This window comes from Camelus ferus, chromosome X (assembly GCF_009834535.1).
Source record: "Camelus ferus isolate YT-003-E chromosome X, BCGSAC_Cfer_1.0, whole genome shotgun sequence".
Classification (NCBI taxonomy): domain Eukaryota; kingdom Metazoa; phylum Chordata; class Mammalia; order Artiodactyla; family Camelidae; genus Camelus; species Camelus ferus.
Genome location: NC_045732.1, coordinates 20,800,700 through 20,819,089, shown reverse-complemented (window position 1 = coordinate 20,819,089; position 18,390 = coordinate 20,800,700). Strand labels below are relative to the sequence as shown.

The 18,390-nt window shown below is 51.2% G+C and overlaps 1 protein-coding gene across 1 annotated transcript in view; it reads left to right on the top strand.

The window, feature by feature from the left end:
- Positions 1 to 11,839, top strand: part of MAP3K15 (mitogen-activated protein kinase kinase kinase 15) — a 118,898-nt gene extending 107,059 nt beyond the window's left edge. The window contains 10 exon segments of the mRNA XM_032475658.1: positions 1,791 to 1,948; positions 5,880 to 6,063; positions 6,752 to 7,324; positions 7,359 to 7,413; positions 7,415 to 7,520; positions 8,326 to 8,359; positions 8,362 to 8,510; positions 8,827 to 8,885; positions 10,421 to 10,428; positions 10,431 to 11,839. Coding sequence (XP_032331549.1) covers positions 1,791 to 1,948; positions 5,880 to 6,063; positions 6,752 to 7,324; positions 7,359 to 7,413; positions 7,415 to 7,520; positions 8,326 to 8,359; positions 8,362 to 8,510; positions 8,827 to 8,885; positions 10,421 to 10,428; positions 10,431 to 10,525 — 1,421 coding nt within the window. The 3' untranslated portion in view covers positions 10,526 to 11,839.
- Positions 11,840 to 18,390: the final 6,551 nt, after the last annotated feature.

Below are 18,390 nucleotides of genomic sequence, written 5' to 3'. Positions count from 1 at the left end.
TTTTTTCATTAAAGGTTATTATAAGATATTGAATATAGTTCCCTGTGCTGTACAGTATGAACTTCTTTTTTATTTTATATATATTAGTATCTGCAAATCTCAAGCTACCAATTTATCACTTCCCACCCCCTTCTCCCCCTGGTAACTGTAAATTTGTTTTCTATGTCTGTGAGTCTGTTTCTGTTTTGTAAATAAGTTCATTTGTCCTTTTTTTTTTTTTTTTTTTTTTTTTTGATTCCACATATAAGCGATATCATATGGTATTTTTCTTTCTCTTTCTGGCTTACTTCACTTAGAATGATGATCTCCAGGTCCATCCATGTTGCTGCAAGTGGCATTATTTTATTCTTTTTTATGGCTGAGTAGTCTTCCATTGCATAAATAGACCACAACTTCATTATCCAGTCATCTGTTGATGGACATTTAGGTTGTTTCCATGTCTTAGCCATTGTAAATAGTGCTGCTATGAACATTGGGGTGCATGTATCTCTTTCAATTACGGTTCCCTCCAGATATGTACCCAGGAGTGGGATTGCTGGATCACATGGTAAGTCTATGTTTAGTCTTTTGAGGAATCTCCATACTGTTTTCCACAATGGCTGCAGCAAAGTCCATTCCTGCCCGCAGTGTAGGAGGGTTCCCTTTTCTCCACAGCCTCTCCAGCAGTTACCATTTGTGGACTTTTGAATGATGGCCATTCTAACTAGTGTGAGGTGATACCTCATTGTAGTTTTGACTTGCATTTCTCTGATAATTAGTGATATTGAGCATTTTTTCATATGTCTATTGGCCATTCGTATGTCTTCATTGGAGAAATGCTAGTTTAGGTCTTCTGCCCATTTGTGGATTGGGTTGTTTGTTTTTTTGTTATTAAGTTGTAGGATCTGTTTATATATTCTGGAAATGAAGCCCTTGTAAGTCTTATCTTTGCAAATATTTTCTCCCATTCCATAGGTTGTCATTTTGTTTTGCTTGTGGTTTCCTTTGCTGTGCAAAAGCTTGTAAGTATAATTAGGTCCCATTTGTTTAGTTTTGCTTTTATTTCTATTGCCTGGGAAGACTGCCCTAGGAGAACATTGCTAAAATTTATGTTGGATAATGTTTTTGCCTATGTTTTCTCCTAGGAGGTTTATCATGTCTTGTTTTATATTTAAGTCTTTGAGCTTTTTTGAGTTTATTTTTGTGTACAGTGTGAGGGAATATTCTAACTTCATTGGTTTACATGCTGCTGTCCAGTTTTCCCAACACCATTTGCTGAAGAGACTGTCTTTTCTCCATTGTATATTCTTGCCTCTTTTGTTGAAGATTAACTGACTGTAAGTCTGTGGGTTTATCTCTGGGCTCTCTGTTATGTTCCATTGATCCATATGTCTGTTTTTATGTCAATACCGTGCTGTTTTGATTACTGTAGGTCTGTAGTATTGTCTGAAGTCTGGGAGGGTAATTCCTCTAGCTTCATTCTTTTTTGTCCATATTGCTTTGGCAATTCTGGGTCTTTTGTGATTCCATATAAATTTTAGCGTTGTTTGTTCTAGTTTTGTGAAAAATGTCCTGGGTAATTTGATAGGGATTGCATTAAACCTATAGATTGCCTTGGGCAGTGTGGGCATTTTAACAATATTGATTCTTCCAATCCAAGAGCATGGGATATCTTTCTATTTCTTTAAGTCATTTTTAATTTCCTCTATCAGTGTTTTGTAGGTCTCCATGTTGAAGTCTTTCACCTCCTTGATCAGCCCCTTAGGTTTTAAACAAGATGGTGCCCATGATCTTTCATTTTTTCCCAGTAGGCACTCTGCAGTACATGGCGCCCAAAATTATCGATCAAGGACCTTGTGGATGTGGTGTCCCAGCTGGTATCTGGTCCCTGGGCTGCCCTGTCATTGAGATGGCCACCAGCAGACCTCCGTTCCGTGAGCTCGGTGAACCACAGGCAGCAGTGTTCAAAGTAAGACATCTCTGGTGATTTAGGTTGCTGGTGTTGGGGAAATAGAATTAAAATCAGAAATCTCCTCCCAGTCCAGAAATCTCTCCCCAGAGGTGAAAGGGAAAGAAAACAGTGTATTTTTGAATAAGCATGAAATCAGAAGGTGATGTGCATGACAGGCAAACTGCTAATAGCCCGGAAAGGCAGAACTCTTGGCCTTCCCTACAGCCAAGCAGATACAACGCTTTACGTCTATGTTCTCAAGAGAGCTGCTAACTATTACTCGGGTGCAAGGACTAGACAGCACCACCGGTCACAGTAGTTCATCTGAGATTCCCCTGGTAACTGGGGTGACATTAGTGTTAGCTAATCGGCTTTACCCAGAGGAAAAATCAACCTCTCAAATCTTTAGGATGGGAGGTAGTTTTGGAGTCAGGCTCCACTGAAGTTAGGCTCCTGCCCTCCCACAGAAACCCCCAAATTGGGGCGCTGTCTGCCCTGATGATGACATTTCAAAGGGATGGCCCCCAGGTCCTTGAGAAAGACACTTCTGGCAAGAGGCTTATTTAGCTTTTAAAAAGATTTACATACATCTCAAAGAGACAGACAGGTTTCCTAAAGTGCATGCTCTAAGAAAGGTGTGTGGGGAGGTCTCTTCCTTTATTTCCAACCAGGACAATTAAACTTCTTAGTTAATTTGTATTTGCTTTTACACTGTAAGGCTCAGAGGTCACATGGGTCTGTGTCTTTAGAGGACACGCTTCTGACTAGATTTGGAGAGAGGGAACTTTGAGTATTAGATACTGTCTCCTTTGTCCTTCTGAAAACCTTCCCAGAGCTGACAGGAAGGGTGACCTGGGTGTTGAGGCCCACGTGGGACTGACTGGCCGTACCAGTGGGGGGTTACGCTGGGCACGCTCCCTCGGGAAGGGACATGCATGCTTGCCACCCCAAGGGAAGCTGATGCCAGGGCAGCCCAGTGTGTCCAAGGCCGGGTGTGCGGCTTGGGGCTCCCTGGATGCTTGGAGAAGTTGAAGAGCAGCTGTAGCCTTTCAGAGCCTGTTACCAGCACCGAGAACCTTCTGAGGAGCACTTTCGTTTGGCCCAAAGCTAGGAAGGAAGAGAGTAGAGTCACAAAAGGCCAAGTGGCCGCATTTCTGGATGACCAGGTCGCAGCGCATGGAAGCAGCCTGATAGAACGTCGTTCCAGAGGCCTTGCTTCTGGCTTCTCTGCCAAGCGCTCCTCTGCCCAGCCCCTGCAGAAGGTTCTCCAAACTTCCCAGCCTCCCAGAAGCTGTCAGGTCACCCCAAAGCCAAGACCTCAAGTCGACAAGTGTCTCCTAGAACCTGCAATCCCAACAAGACCCTGAACACCAGGGCTGGTGGACAGCAGTGACCTCCCCAGCCTGTCAGTGTCTGTCCAGGATGCAGCCAGCTGGGGCCAGCAAAGGTCTTCCTGCAGCTTCAGTCACAGGCCTCAGAATAAATAAATGCCAGCTGGTGCCGGGGAAACGCCGGGGCCCCCGAGAGCCATGGCTTCTGCTCTCTGGTCTGCTGCCAACTCCTGCCACACTCTGGACACCCGTCTGGAGGCTGTGACTCCTCAGTTGGTCCACAGGGCCCGAGCGGCTCCCCTGGCCCTCTTCCTCGCTCTTGTGTTTGGTTAGCTAGTTAGCGATGCAGGTGCTTTTGGATGGTATGTCAGGTCTATTTTTATTGCAAACTAGAAAGCTATTCTTAAGTAAATAACGCCCCGTGTGTCCTCTTTGCAAAGACTATAGAAATTATTTCTGGAAACTCTAGAATCCTTCAGAAAATTTCAAGAGTCTTGTGGGCAGTATCTGAAACAGGGAACTGTCTTTCTCCCAAAGGGGCTGTTATGGATTGAACTGTGTCCCCTCCCCGGAAAAAGATATTTTGGAGTCATTACCCTAGTACCTCAGAATTTGACCTTCTTTGGAAATAGGATCTTTGCAGAGATAATCATACTGGCCCTAATCTAGTAGAACTGGTATCTTCCTAAAAGGCAGAATCTGGGACACAGAGCTAGACACTCACAGATGTCATGGAGAGACACAGGGAGGACATGGCCACGTGGAGGCAGAGATGGGAGTGACACATCTAGAAGCGAGCCAGCAGAGCTAGGAAGAGGCGAGGAAGAATTCCCCTACAGGTTTCCGAGGGAGTGGGGCCCTGTCAGCACCTTGATTTTGGACTTCCAGCGTCCAGAACTGTGAGAGAATACATTTGCATTGTTTGACGCCACCCAGTTTGCGGCAGCCCTAAGAAACAAATACAGGGACCTCGAGAGTAGAGCGCCTGTAAAAGTAACGTGCTTGCAGGGTGCTGGGGTGGTGCCCACGTTTGCTCTTTTCTTTCCAAGAGCCAGGGGAGATGCTCCCGTTTCCTCTTTTGAGTTCTTGTCCAGAGTTTTTGTCTCTGGCCCCCCTCAGGTGAGAGGTGCCACATGGAACGTGCCCTGCATTTCAGGTCTTAGGGGTTGAAACATGCAGTGTTTAGTGTCTCAAAATCCAAAACTTGTTTTCAAAAACTGTTACACGATTGTAGTAAGAACACTTAACACGAGATTGACCCTTGACGATTTTTTTAAGTGCATAATTACAGTACTGTTGACTGAAGGTACAGCAGATCGCTAGAACTTCTTCATCTGATTTAACTGAAACTTGTGCTCGTTGAATAGTAACGCCCCCCTCCTCCTCTCCTCAATCCCAAACTCGCGAGCTGTCCGTCCTGCCCACGAGGAGCAGCGGGTCAGAAACGGTGGGTGTGCCCCTGGGAGATGGACTTTAGGCTGTGAAGTTGGAGGCTTGCCGTCCCCTCTTGGCAGTGCCCTGTTCTCACTGAGGGGGCAGAGGAGGCCTTGCCAGCCCCATGGTTGTCGAGGGGCTGGGAATGGGTGGATCCGCAGGACAGAATGGCTGCTGCTCCTGGCTTATTGAGTGGGCTTGGAAAAGACAAGACTGCAAACTTTAAAGATGACAACCGCTCAGATGACTAGAGAGCCACCCACCCCTGATGGGAGCAGTTACACGGGTGGGGGTTATGCAGGATGGATGAGCACTCTCATGTCACAGTGAGATGTGACAACTCATCCCAACTCCTGCTCCCCTACAGGTCGCAGGGACAGGGAGCCTGTAGCAGGAGAATGATGAGCTAGCCAGAAGTGGAAGCTGAAGCAGAAATTGTAGCAGAAGCCCGAGCAGGAAAGGGCAGTGCCCCCCTCCCTCAGCCGGTTGTACCCCGTGGGGATGAGGGTGTGGGCTGTGAGTTAGCAGCCTCCAGGTTTGGTCTGCTTGTGGTTTACAGCTGTAGGTTGGAGATTTGGGCTGTGAATGCAGAGACTGAGAGGTGTGTCAGGTGTCTTTTGGAGACCCTGGGTATCAGAGAGCAGATCTCAGGTGCCTTTGAACACCCTCAGAGCATCGTGTTACAGGCTGTGGTCCAAGCCTCATCTCAGTTCTCTTCTGCTGCACACCCAACCACCCCAAAACTGCAGAGGCTTCAAACGATCACCTTTGATTTCTCACAAATCTGTGGGCTGATGGTCGGCTCTGCCACTGCTCTTGCCTGGACTCACTTGTGTGGTGGCTTGAGTGCAGTACAGTGCTCTTGGAGGGCCACTTGCACGTGGTGGCCCTTCATCCTGGGTGTCTTCCCTGCCTGTTGGTCTCAGGGCTTCAAGAGGACTAGAGTAGAAGCCCCGAGGCTTCTTAAGGTCTAGGCTCTGAGAGCCCCCCAGTATCACTTCCCCCACAGCCAAGTGGGCAGAGTCTCTAGAGGGCAGCCAGGGCACGAGTCATCGAGGCCGTTATTGGAATCCATCAGCAGCCCCTCCTAGGATGGCAGGTGCAGGAGCTTTGTGTTGTCGGCATATACATCTGGACTTGCCCGAGGCCTCACTGACCCATCGTGTTACCTCTCTCAAATGCAGGCACCGATGTTTAAGATTCACCCTGAGATTCCGGAAACCCTTTCAGCCGAAGCCAGAGCCTTCATTTTATTCTGTTTTGAGTCTGACCCCCACAAACGTGTCACTGCTGCTGGCCTGCCCCAAGAGGTTTTCTTAAGGCAGGTGAACAAGGGCAAGAAGAACTGAATTGCGTTCAGGCTGGCAGGTGAGGCCTACCTGGACAGCTGGGCTCGGGTTAGGCCGGGGCTTGTCTGTTACTCAGAGAGAGCACACCAGCTTCCCCCGCGGTGCCCGTTTTTGTGACGGGTGGCAGGGATTGGTGCAGTAGGCGTGGAGCTGTCAAAACCCAATGAGTGAATGTCCCTTGATTTCCTGGCAGAGACACAGGGAGCCCCACAGGTGACAGCGATGTGCCCTCACATACTCCCTTCTCCATTAAAGCCTTTCTTCTAGGACTGTGCCGAGGAGGGAGGTGAGAGGCACCTTGCCTGCGGTTTCGTGTGTTTTCCACTTGGAGGGCCTGGTGCTTCATTTTTGGCGCCCGGCCTGTCAACCTGTGCTGCTCCCAACCTTGATTAAGGAGTGTCTGTCCCGCAGGTCCCTGGAGCAAGCAGCCCCTTGTAGGGCAGTAAGTCCTCTTGAGCGTGTGACATTAGAGTGGCCCTGGCATGGATGGGGTCAGAAGCCAGGACAGAGCAGTTCAGCATCTTGTTCCCAGAAGGTGACTTGCTACCCCAGTGTTTTTCATGAGCTGGCTAGAAATGCAGAGTGTCGGGCCCATCCCGGACCTGCTGAAGCAGAACCTACATCTCCCCAGGATTCCGGGGTGATTGCTTGCATCCCCAGTGAGAGCAGCACAGCCTTAGGCCCCTGGGTGGGTCACCTGGCCTGAGGGGCTGCCTGGGGCTCTGTGCTGGCACTGTCCCTGTCGCGGGAGCCGGTGGGCGGCAGCAGCAGCGAGCACAGCTCAGTCTGCCCTGACTCAGATGCCCAGCCTGACAGGTTCTTCAAGAAGGCCCAGGTGCCCAAGCACAGGCTCAGGTACAGCCCGCCCCCAACCAGTTGGGGGACAGAGTCCCTCCAAGGTATAAACCAGATGGCCATGAAAGGCTTGTGCAGCCTTTTTTGCAAGGTCGATAGGGCAGCTAGGCAGCTGGTCAACCGTGCAAGCAAGGAGGGCAGTGCGGTCACTCACTGTCCCTTCCTCTCCTTCCCCTTCTCGTCCCTTCTTCCTCCTTTCCCTCTCCTCATTTCCCTTTCCCTCCCACCCCTTCCTCCTCCCCTGTCATCCCTTATTCTCTCCCTTACACTCACTCCCCCATCCCCCAACACTGGTGCTCCAGGGGTTAGAAAATGCTCTCTGGACCTCCTGCAGTTTCATTTCTTGATGGTGAGGATGCGGAGGAGTCACCTCTTAGCCCCGCCCCCATGGTGTCCCGGTGTGGAGACTGCCTGGGGTACTCAGTGGGTCCCTAAGGGTGTTTATCCGCAGTGTTTCAGATGACAGCTATGCCTCAGAAGACCGGAGTGCAGCCTCATCCCCCGAGGACAGGGACCCTCTTCCTGCTGCACAAGGACAACGAGCGCAGCGCCATCCTGTACAAAATCCTCTGGGAGGAGCAGAACCAGGTGGACTCCAACCTGTAGGAGTGCGTGGCCCAAGTAGAGGCTGCGCTGGGAGCTGCTAATTAATCCTGCTCCCTCCGCCCTTGGCCAAGTCCCGGAACAGGTCCAAAGAGGACTGATGTTCCTGCTACCCTATAACACTCGCACTGTTACACTAACCACTGTAAGTATGTCCCAATGTCCTTTCCTCTTCAAATAAAACAAAAGGAAAAAAAAAAAGATTCCACTGAAACCTGAATTTGCGGAACACTGCGGTGAAACTGGGCATTGATGAGGCAGTGCTGCCTCCTGGTGGAAAACAGGCCAAGTGGCAGCGCACAGCCTGCCTTAGCCTGGCGCTCACGTTACCCCCATTTTGAGCCCTGGAGCTGAGTTAACACGCAGCTGCAGGACACAGAGTTGCCCTAAGAAGCTGAGAGAATAGCCACATTAGGGAGAAAAATTATGGATAGAAATATTTGACTTTTTATTTGGGATGGGGAAAGGTCCTTTTACCAAGAGGCCATTACGCCACTATGAAGTGTGCCTTCTGACAAGGGCTGTTGGGGTGGAGGCGGGAAGTGTTACAAGTGGCTAAGCAGGATGGTGGGCCATTTCCTTGAGGGACTTAGTTGTGTGTATGCGGGCCAGAGGGGAGATGGGGCTACACAGCCCCCCAACAGGAAAGATACGGAGGGAATTCCAGGACCGGAGACCACTTCTCACCTGGGGATTCTCCAGTTCCATTAGGAAATGAATAATGGACAGTCTGGTTAATCGAGTTTCCCACAGTCTTTCTTGGATTTTCCCTCCCTCTCTGATTTTCTCAATGATTTATTTTTTGGTGGGGGTTGGTGATCAGAGTTCTGAAGAGTTGCATCTCTCAGTCGGCCACGTCAACAAATAATTGGGATCCTGAGGGACTTCATCCGCTCCTCAGAGCACAGGGTGATGGCATCCATGGTATCAAAGCTAAAGGTGGACCTGGACTTTGACAGCTCATCCATCAATCAGATTCACCTGGGACTGTTTGGATTTTAGGATACTGTAAGTGCTCCATTTAGCCCTAGAGAACATGGCAGAAGGCAGGAAGCCCACTGAAGTGGCTCATTGGCAGCCAAACTGTGGAGTTCAGTTCAATCACCATCTTTTCCCAGAGTCCCCATCTTCTCACCAGTTACACCTGAATCCCGACTTCCAAGTTTTCTAAGCACTGAATGTGCATGTACAAGTGACTGGGCCTATTGCATTTGGCCCCAAAAGCCAGAGCATAGGCTCTGGGAGCAAGTAGCCATCTGTCGGCTGAGTAGGTGTGGGGTTTTAAACTTACGTGTCTGCCCAAACAGATGTTGAGCTGCTCCAGGCCCGAGACTATGTCTGGCTTAGCTTTGTGTCTCAAGCCCCCACCACAGGGCCAGAGAGGTACTGTGCCTTGCCACAGGCCACACTAAAGGCAGCAACATTCCAGAGTTCTTTCTCGATGTCTGTTCACCAAGATGGGGTCATTAGCAGGGTGTGTGGGTCCAGAAGCTCGGCAAGGGACATCTGCGCCCACCGTGATTTAAGTAGCTGAGTTGGGAGGCGGGTAGCACTTCGTCAACTGACGCATATCCCATAACCCTGACCCCGAAGAAATCTGCCCTCTCGTCTTTCAATCTCTGCCTTGTGATTTGTCATGATCCCTAGGCAGGCATTTGTGGTCTACCTTCCCAGGCAAGGAACCCTGGCATGGCCAGGAGTTTCCCCCAACAAAACCGGTCTGTTTTGTTCATTTCCTGGCACATAGTAGCTGTTCAAAAAAAGCTTGTGAAATAAATAAAATGATTCCCAATTGCTCTAGGGAATCACATCATCAATAGGGTTGCAAAATATATAAACCACAGCTATAGCACACTAGTTGGTACTGGTTCCAAGTGATGCCTTGTTGCCATATGCTCATTGGGAAAGCTGACTAATATTTAACAGGCGATAAAGTGTCAGGTGTACCTATTTTGGAAGAAGTTATATACACCCCTAGGGATCTCTGAAGTCTAACCTCAAATAAATCTAATCATTTCTTTTTAGAAAGACCTGGAGTTTTAATTAACTGGTGGTGGCAAGATTTAAAGTTTTAAAAATACGACAAATGTGAAAGTTGATAGTAATGCTTAGCACTTCTTTAAAAATTTTTTTTTTCTGGTAAGGCTTATAATCACCAAATTCATAAAATGGTTTATATATGGGTTCAAGGTTATTCCTTTCCACTGTTGACTGGCATCCTATTATCTTCCATCTCAGTAGAATTAGTAATAACAGCCAGCACTCAACTGCAAATGGCTGCCAAACATGTGACTCCTACAGACACACCTGCCCTTGTAGTACAGCGATGCCTCAGCTGTTGCTGGGCACAGCAGGAAGGCAGCTACCCCCTAGTGAGGCTGGCAGGAGTAATAGGTCTGTCCTGACGGGTGTGTGAGACCAGTTCCCATGAAGCATTTAGCACAGGCCTGGGTTCCGTAAGTGTTCCTCCCACCATCAGAGCAGCACCTTTCTTGCGGTCCCTCTCCCCCAGCTGTTCCAATGGGAGCAGGGCTTCCGTTTCCTTGGCTTCGTCTCCTGTGAGGAGGAAAGAGCCTGACCATTAGTTTTAGCGACTTGACCTGACTTAGACAAGGTGAAATTATTTGGCTGAGTCCTACTGAACACCATCAGGTTCTCTTTTGGTTCATGATAAATTTTGAGACAAAATATACCTACCCCGAGTGCTGGTCTTTGTTTTCAAGAGGAGGCAATACAAAGAAGGTGCCCGTGTACAGGCTGAAACCTGATCACAGGACTTTGCAGAAGCCTGACCGTTGGGATTATGCCATTAAAAAAAAAAAAAAAAAAACAAAACCCTCTAAGGTTCTACAAATGTCTGAATTAAAATTGGTGTTGGGCTCTCTCTGGATGATGGATTTTTTTTTTTTTTTAACCAGACTTTTGGAACAAAAAGAGAGTACCAAAATCTTTCACGGCAAACTCTAGAACAGAACACTCAACTGTATCATCTTCAGTTACAATTCAGATCTAATGGTGAGTGATTTCCCACTTGCGCGTGCATGCGTGCGTGCGTGTATGAGACCATTTAAAATCTGGCTAGTTCTAGTGAGCCTTAACATACTTGAGGTTATTCTCTGTTAAACCAGTTAAGCACTCCAGTAGATTCCAGAATGCTGATCAATAATGAACTACCAGTACATTCAGAACCAGATGAATCACAAATGCATTAAAGGCTGCTCTGGGTGTCCACCTGACTTATGTTTCTTCTGGACTGAGTCATCCTCTAAGCTGCCCCCCCAGATCATAAGGGGTCGACGGGACGGGCATGGTGATCGGAGCTACTGCATGGGCCTCTTCACTGTTTACTCAACGAACATTTATCGAGCACCTATGAAACCTCTGGCCCTGTGGTGGGGGCTTGAGACACAAAGCTAAGCCAGACATGGTCTCGGGCCTGGAGCAGCTCAACATCTGTTTGGGCAGACACGTAAGTTTAAAACCCCATACCTACTCAGCCGACAGATGGCTACTTGCTCCCAGAGCCTATGCTCTGGCTTTTGGGGCCAAATGCAATAGGCCCAGTCACTTGTACATGCACATTCAGTGCTTAGAAAACTTGGAAGTCGGGATTCAGGTGTAACTGGTGAGAAGATGGGGACTCTGGGAAAAGATGGTGATTGAACTGAACTCCACAGTTTGGCTGCCAGTGAGCCACTTCAGTGGGCTTCCTGCCTTCTGCCATGTTCTCTAGGGTTAAATGGAGCACTTACAGCATCCGGAAATCAAAGGAGGGTAAAAGCACTTAGCAGAGCAGCAGGCAAGCAGAGTCCTACTTAGCGTGCCCTCTCGCACCATCCTTATTTCTCTGGATGCCCCAAAGCGACTCATAATTTAGCCTGCCATCTATGCATCTGGTTTTCAAGGACAAGCTTTTGTCACGGCTGACTGTAAATTGAGGGGGTGGCTTTAAAGATGTTTTCTGAAGAGCAGAAACGTCTGCAGATTATTTCCATAGCATCCCAGTGTGTTTGACAGCATTGAGTGGCCCTATTCGTTCCTTCAGCAAGCGGTCGTTGAGCACCTACTCTGTGCCTGACAGTGTGCCTGGTGCACAAGGAATAGTCCTTGTCCTGAGAAAGCGGCAGCAGCGGCAGCAGCGCGCGAGCAGCACTAGCACACTCCCCCCGCCGCGCCAGGTCAGACGTGGTCGTAATTTGGGGAAGGACTGAGGCAAAGACTGCACTTGTGGGAGTCTAGAAAGCATGTGTTCTAAGCAAACTAAGAGAAAGCATTCGTCGTTCCCCCACCTAAAGGTACGCGTGCCGTACAGGGCCTAGGCGCTTCCGTTGCCACGCTACAGCAGTGAAGGGCAGCTAGCACGTCAAAGCGCTCACCTTAGAAGGACAAGCCTCTGCCCTGCTGCCATCCCAGTTGATGGGGTGGGACCTATAGGAAGGAAAGGAAACCTGGAAGTGCAAAGCTAAACGGGAGCGTGGTGAGGCCGTGTCCTAGGCTGAGGAAGGGCCAAAGGAGTAGCCACGGCAATGACACAGCGACTTCAGCCAGTCAGTGCAATGTGAGCTGTCCTGACAACCCCCAGTGTCACAGTGGCTTAATGCAAGTCAGGTTTTTTCTTCACTTGCATAATAATGTCCAAAATGGGTTTTTCTTCATTGGTGGGTGGCTCGTCTCCTAGCCGGAGTTCAGGAATCCAGGTTCTTTTTATCCGGTGACTCTACCATCTTTGGTCTATGACTTCTCAGGTCTCAAGAATGTGAAGAACGGGTGGGAGATTTTTATGGGCTGTGCTGGAAGTTCACATGCTACTGTTAGACCACAAGACCTGGCCACGCCCAGCTGCGAGCGGGGCTGGGAAATGTAGTCCCGCTGCATCTGTGCTCAAGAATAGGAGGAAATCACTTTGGTAACCAGCTAGTCCAGATGCCACACTGGGCTAGAGGTCGGGGTCAGCGCTGTCTCTGATGCCTAGTTGCAAACCGCAGGCCTTCCTGGTCATTCGGTCTGTACTGCCGTTTCTTCCATGCCTTGCTGCCCGTAGCCTTGTTCGCGCTCACATCCCCGTTGTATTTCATCAGAGCACATACTACTACCTGAGTGAGTACCGCATGGGAGGCCCCTAATCACTCAGTGCTCCGTGAATGAATGACCCCCTGAGCCCTGAGTGAATGGCTCAATGGAGGAAGTGGAACTTGGGCTGGGTATTAAGTAGCCTTTACCTTGGGAGTAAAGAGATCAGGAAAAGAAAGGCGGCAGAGTAAAAGGAGGCAAAGATGAATGGATTGATCCATTTATGGAGCCGAGTCGCATCCATTCAACTGAGACTTGAGTGCCTGTAAGAGTTTCAGTTCTGGGGCCGCCGCCTCCATACCCCTGAAAGACTGTACACGCCAATAAAAGTTGATGACTACCAGAATGTATAAGGAAAAATAAGACCTAGCGATATACTATCTATAAGAGGTGTGCTTTAAATGTAGAGACAGATGAGTGAAAAATGAGTTTCCCTTACAGACTGTGAAGGGGGTGGGGGAGGGGAGAAAGCCATCACAGACCATCACGGCATGCTAGAGACTTTGAAAGCAGAAGACCTCCGGTCTAGACATGGGGAAGCCGCTGCCCCCCGCCCCTCATGCTGTACACCAGAAATTGGACAACACTGTAAACTGTACTTCAACAAAAATGTATGTGAATAAGTAAAATGAACTTTCCTGAGTATAGAGTTCTATACTGAGAGTTGTTTTCCTTGAGCCACTTTTGCCCGCTGGCTTCCATTGGTCCTGCTGCATAATCAGTTGATCACCTAAAGCATATTCCTTTGAAAGCCACAAGTCTGCTCTGTCTGCCACTTTGGCCTTGGTTTTCTGTACCGTCACTATGCTAGGGCTCAAGATGGCTTACCACCTAGTGTTTTGTTTTTCTTTTTGGTAGCTCTTGTTTGTGGGTTTTGGTTCTGTTCTCCTAGTCATTTTGTTTTCAGGCGGTGATGATGAGATACTGTAGACGTTATCTTCCATCACAGTTTTCCCAGATTGTCTGTGTCCTCACTCTTGAGCGATAGTTTAGCAGGGTATAGAAACCTGCATTGTTAGTTTATTGTCTCCTGTGTCTAATCTCGCTGATCAAAAAGTGTGCTCACAGTCTAAATGTTGTACCTTTGCTAAACGGAAAGATGAAACCTTAAAAGCCATCAGGGAGCCTTTCCCTCTATATGTGAAGTACAGGGTGTGTTTGCAAGGTGGCGTGGTCCTGGTGGAGGGCATCGTCTGCGGACAAGTGTAGTGGGAAAGGTATGCTGGAACAAATCAGGCGTTTCGAAAGGCAGGTTCATGAGTCCACACTGGAACAGTTCCACTTATCGTGGATGTGTTATTACATGCCCAACTTAAGTAGGATCAAAAGTCTGCCAAAGTAGTAAACATACAAACCAAAAAACTGGATTTGAGTTTAGCAAGAATGACTAGCGTCTGCTGGGCCTGATTTTTATCATTCATCTACATGGCTCAGTGCAATGAACTCATGTCAGAGTGAGAGCCACACTTCCAAATTAATGGATGTCGTTGAACCACATTTAAGTTACATGGATAAGTGGTCTGTGTGAAGGATGTCCCTGAAATGAAGTGGGTTTTTTTTAAAGACTTGAAATAACTTTATGATGAGTGATAACCCTTAAACTCAAGGCGGAAGAGGTAAAATAAGTGTTTTACTATCGGGCATACCTCTGCACCCATGGGCGGAATTACAACCTCAAAACCTAGCAGATGGCTGTTCTGGTCTACGTGGCATTATGGCAAGGCAAACAGTGGCCAGAATTACACATTCACCAACCGCCTACCTGTGATCATTGTGACTGAGCAAAAGGATGGGTGAGATGTAACTTTTGATCCTAATGGTGAATCAGTGTCCATCAAGTCCAGAGTAGTCTGTTGGGAAATCAGGCCCATAAGTTCATTGAGACCTTTGGGGAAATTTCATAAGCACAGATAGCAAGTTAGAAACGGAGGTAGCACTCTGACTCCACGTATCTAAAAATGGAATATGATTTCTGCTTCCAGCAAAAACTCCTCTGTCCTTCCCCGGGGCTTGAACCCAGGACCTCCTGCTTGCTAGCCCTGCTCTCTGCCCCTGAGCTACAGGCTCTCGCTAGCTACCTCAGTTTCCCCGAGTCAAGTCAGGGTTATCTCCCCCAGCTGAGGGAGGATGCTGGGTTCCTGGTTCCTCAGCTGCAACCCAGGCTGAGGCACCAGGAATTCAGCACCGTTTGTTAGTTGAGGAGATAAAGGTGAGTGAGGGGAAACTCGATAGCTAGCGAGAGCCTGTAGGTCAGGGTAGAGAGCTAGGACTAGTAAGCAGGAGGTTGTAGGTTCGAGAGGCAGAGAGGCAGAGAGGAGAGAGGAGAGGGCAGAGAGGCAGAGAGGCAGAGAGGCAGAGAGAGGCAGAGAGGCAGAGAGGCAGAGAGGCAGAGAGGCAGAGAGGCAGAGAGGCAGAGAGGCAGAGAGGCAGAGAGGCAGAGAGGCAGAGAGGCAGAGAGGCAGAGAGGCAGAGAGGCAGAGAGGCAGAGAGGCAGAGAGGCAGAGAGGCAGAGAGGCAGAGAGGCAGAGAGGCAGAGAGGCAGAGAGGCAGAGAGGCAGAGAGGCAGAGAGGCAGAGAGGCAGAGGCAGAGAGAGAGGCAGAGAGGCAGAGAGGCAGAGAGGCAGAGAGGCAGAGAGGCAGAGAGGCAGAGAGGCAGAGAGGCAGAGAGCAGAGAGGCAGAGGCAGAGAGGCAGAGAGAGAGAGGCAGAGAGGCAGAGAGGCAGAGAGGCAGAGAGGCAGAGAGGCAGAGAGCGAGAGGCAGAGAGGCAGAGAGGCAGAGAGCAGAGAGGCAGAGAGGCAGAGAGGCAGAGAGGCAGAGAGGCAGAGAGGCAGGAGGCGAGAGGCAGAGAGGCAGAGAGGCAGAGAGGCAGAGAGGCAGAGAGGCAGAGAGGCAGAGAGGCAGAGAGGCAGAGAGGCAGAGAGGCAGAGAGGCAGAGAGGCAGAGAGGCAGAGAGGCGAGAGGCAGAGAGGCAGAGAGGCAGAGAGGCAGAGAGGCAGAGAGGCAGAGAGGCAGAGAGGCAGAGAGGCAGAGAGCAGAGAGGAGAGGCAGAGAGGCAGAGAGGCAGAGGCAGAGAGGCAGAGAGGCGAGAGGCAGAGAGGCAGAGAGGCAGAGAGGCAGAGAGGCAAGAGGCAGAGAGCAGAGAGGCAGGAGAGGGCAGAGAGGCAGCAGAGAGGCAGGAGAGAGAGGCAGAGAGCAGAGAGGCAGAGAGGCAGAGAGGCAGAGAGGCAGAGAGCGAGAGAGAGGCAGAGAGGCAGAGAGGCAGAGAGGCAGAGAGGCAGAGGCAGAGAGGCAGAGAGGCAGAGAGGCAGAGGGCAGAGAGGCAGAGAGGCAGAGAGGCAGAGAGGCAGAGAGGCAGAGAGGCGAGAGGCAGAGAGGCAGAGAGGCAGAGAGGCAGAGAGGCAGAGAGGCAGAGAGGCAGAGAGGCAGAGAGGCAGAGAGGGCAGAGAGGCAGAGAGGCAGAGAGGCAGAGAGGCAGAGAGGCAGAGAGGCAGAGAGGCAGAGAGGCAGAGAGGCAGAGAGGCAGAGAGCAGAGAGGCAGAGAGGCAGAGAGGCAGAGAGGCAGAGAGGCAGAGAGGCAGAGAGGCGAGAGGCAGAGAGGCAGAGAGGCAGAGAGCAGAGAGGCAGAGAGCAGAGAGGCAGAGAGGCAGAGAGGCAGAGAGGCAGAGAGGCAGAGAGGCAGAGAGGCAGAGAGGCAGAGAGGCAGAGAGGCAGAGAGGCAGAGAGGCAGAGAGGCAGAGAGGCAGAGGCAGAGAGGCAGAGAGGCAGAGAGGCAGAGAGGCAGAGAGGCAGAGAGGCAGAGAGGCAGAGAGGCAGAGAGGCAGAGAGGCAGAGAGGCAGAGAGGCAGAGAGGCAGAGAGGCAGAGAGGCAGAGAGGCAGAGAGGCAGAGAGGCAGAGAGGCAGAGAGGCAGAGAGGCAGAGAGCAGAGAGGCAGAGAGGCAGAGAGGCAGAGAGGCAGAGAGGCAGAGAGGCAGAGAGGCAGAGAGGCAGAGAGGCAGAGAGGCAGAGAGGCAGAGAGGCAGAGAGGCAGAGAGGCAGAGAGGCAGAGAGGCAGAGAGGCAGAGAGGCAGAGAGAGGCAGAGAGGCAGAGAGGCAGAGAGGCAGAGAGGCAGAGAGCAGAGAGGCAGAGAGGCAGAGAGGCAGAGAGGCAGAGAGGCAGAGAGGCAGAGAGGCAGAGAGGCAGAGAGGCAGAGAGGCAGAGAGGCAGAGAGGCGAGAGGCAGAGAGGCAGAGAGGCAGAGAGGCAGAGAGGCAGAGAGGCAGAGAGGCAGAGAGGCAGAGAGGCAGAGAGAGGCAGAGAGGCAGAGAGGCAGAGGGCAGAGAGGCAGAGAGGCAGAGAGGCAGAGAGGCAGAGAGGCAGAGAGGCAGAGAGGCAGAGAGGCAGAGAGGCAGAGAGGCAGAGAGGCAGAGAGGCAGAGAGGCAGAGAGGCAGAGAGGCAGAGAGGCAGAGAGGCAGAGAGGCAGAGAGGCAGAGAGGCAGAGAGGCAGAGAGCAGAGAGGCAGAGAGGCAGAGAGGCAGAGAGGCAGAGAGGCAGAGAGGCAGAGAGGCAGAGAGGCAGAGAGGCAGAGAGGCAGAGAGGCAGAGAGGCAGAGAGGCAGAGAGGCAGAGAGGCAGAGGCAGAGAGGCAGAGGGCAGAGAGGCAGAGAGGCAGAGAGGCAGAGAGGCAGAGAGGCAGAGAGGCAGAGAGGCAGAGAGGCAGAGAGGCAGAGAGGCAGAGAGGCAGAGAGGAGAGGCAGAGAGGCAGAGAGGCAGAGAGGCAGAGAGGCAGAGAGGCAGAGAGGCAGAGAGGCAGAGAGCAGAGAGGCAGAGAGGCAGAGAGGCAGAGAGGCAGAGAGGCAGAGAGGCAGAGAGGCAGAGAGGCAGAGAGGCAGAGAGGCAGAGAGGCAGAGAGGCAGAGAGGCAGAGAGGCAGAGAGGCAGAGGGCAGAGAGGCAGAGAGGCGAGAGGCAGAGAGGCAGAGAGGCAGAGAGGAGAGAGGCAGAGAGGCAGAGAGGCAGAGAGGCAGAGAGCAGAGAGGCAGAGAGGCAGAGAGCAGAGAGGCAGAGAGGCAGAGAGGCAGAGAGGCAGAGGCAGAGAGGCAGAGAGGCAGAGAGGCAGAGAGGCAGAGAGGCAGAGAGGCAGAGAGGCAGAGAGGCAGAGAGGCAGAGAGGCAGAGAGGCAGAGAGGCAGAGAGGCAGAGAGGCAGAGAGGCAGAGAGGCAGAGAGGCAGAGAGGCAGAGAGGCAGAGAGGCAGAGAGGCAGAGAGGCAGAGAGGCAGAGAGGCAGAGAGGCAGAGAGGCAGAGAGGCAGAGAGGAGAGAGCAGAGAGGCAGAGAGGCAGAGAGGCAGAGAGGCAGAGAGGCAGAGAGGCAGAGAGGCAGAGAGCAGAGAGGCAGAGAGGCAGAGAGCAGAGAGGCAGAGAGGCAGAGAGGCAGAGAGGCAGAGAGGCAGAGAGGCAGAGAGGCAGAGAGGCAGAGAGGCAGAGAGGCAGAGAGGCAGAGAGGCAGAGAGGCAGAGAGGCAGAGAGGCAGAGAGGCAGAGAGGCAGAGAGGCAGAGAGGCAGAGAGGCAGAGAGGCAGAGAGGCAGAGAGGCAGAGAGGCAGAGAGGCAGAGAGGCAGAGAGGCAGAGAGGCGAGAGGCAGAGAGGCAGAGAGGCAGAGAGGCAGAGAGGCAGAGAGGCAGAGAGGCAGAGAGGCAGAGGGCAAGACAGAGAGGCAGAGAGGCAGAGAGGCAGAGAGGCAGAGAGCAGAGAGGCAGAGAGGCAGAGAGGCAGAGAGGCAGAGAGGCAGAGAGGCAGAGAGGCAGAGAGGCAGAGAGGCAGAGAGGCAGAGAGGCAGAGAGG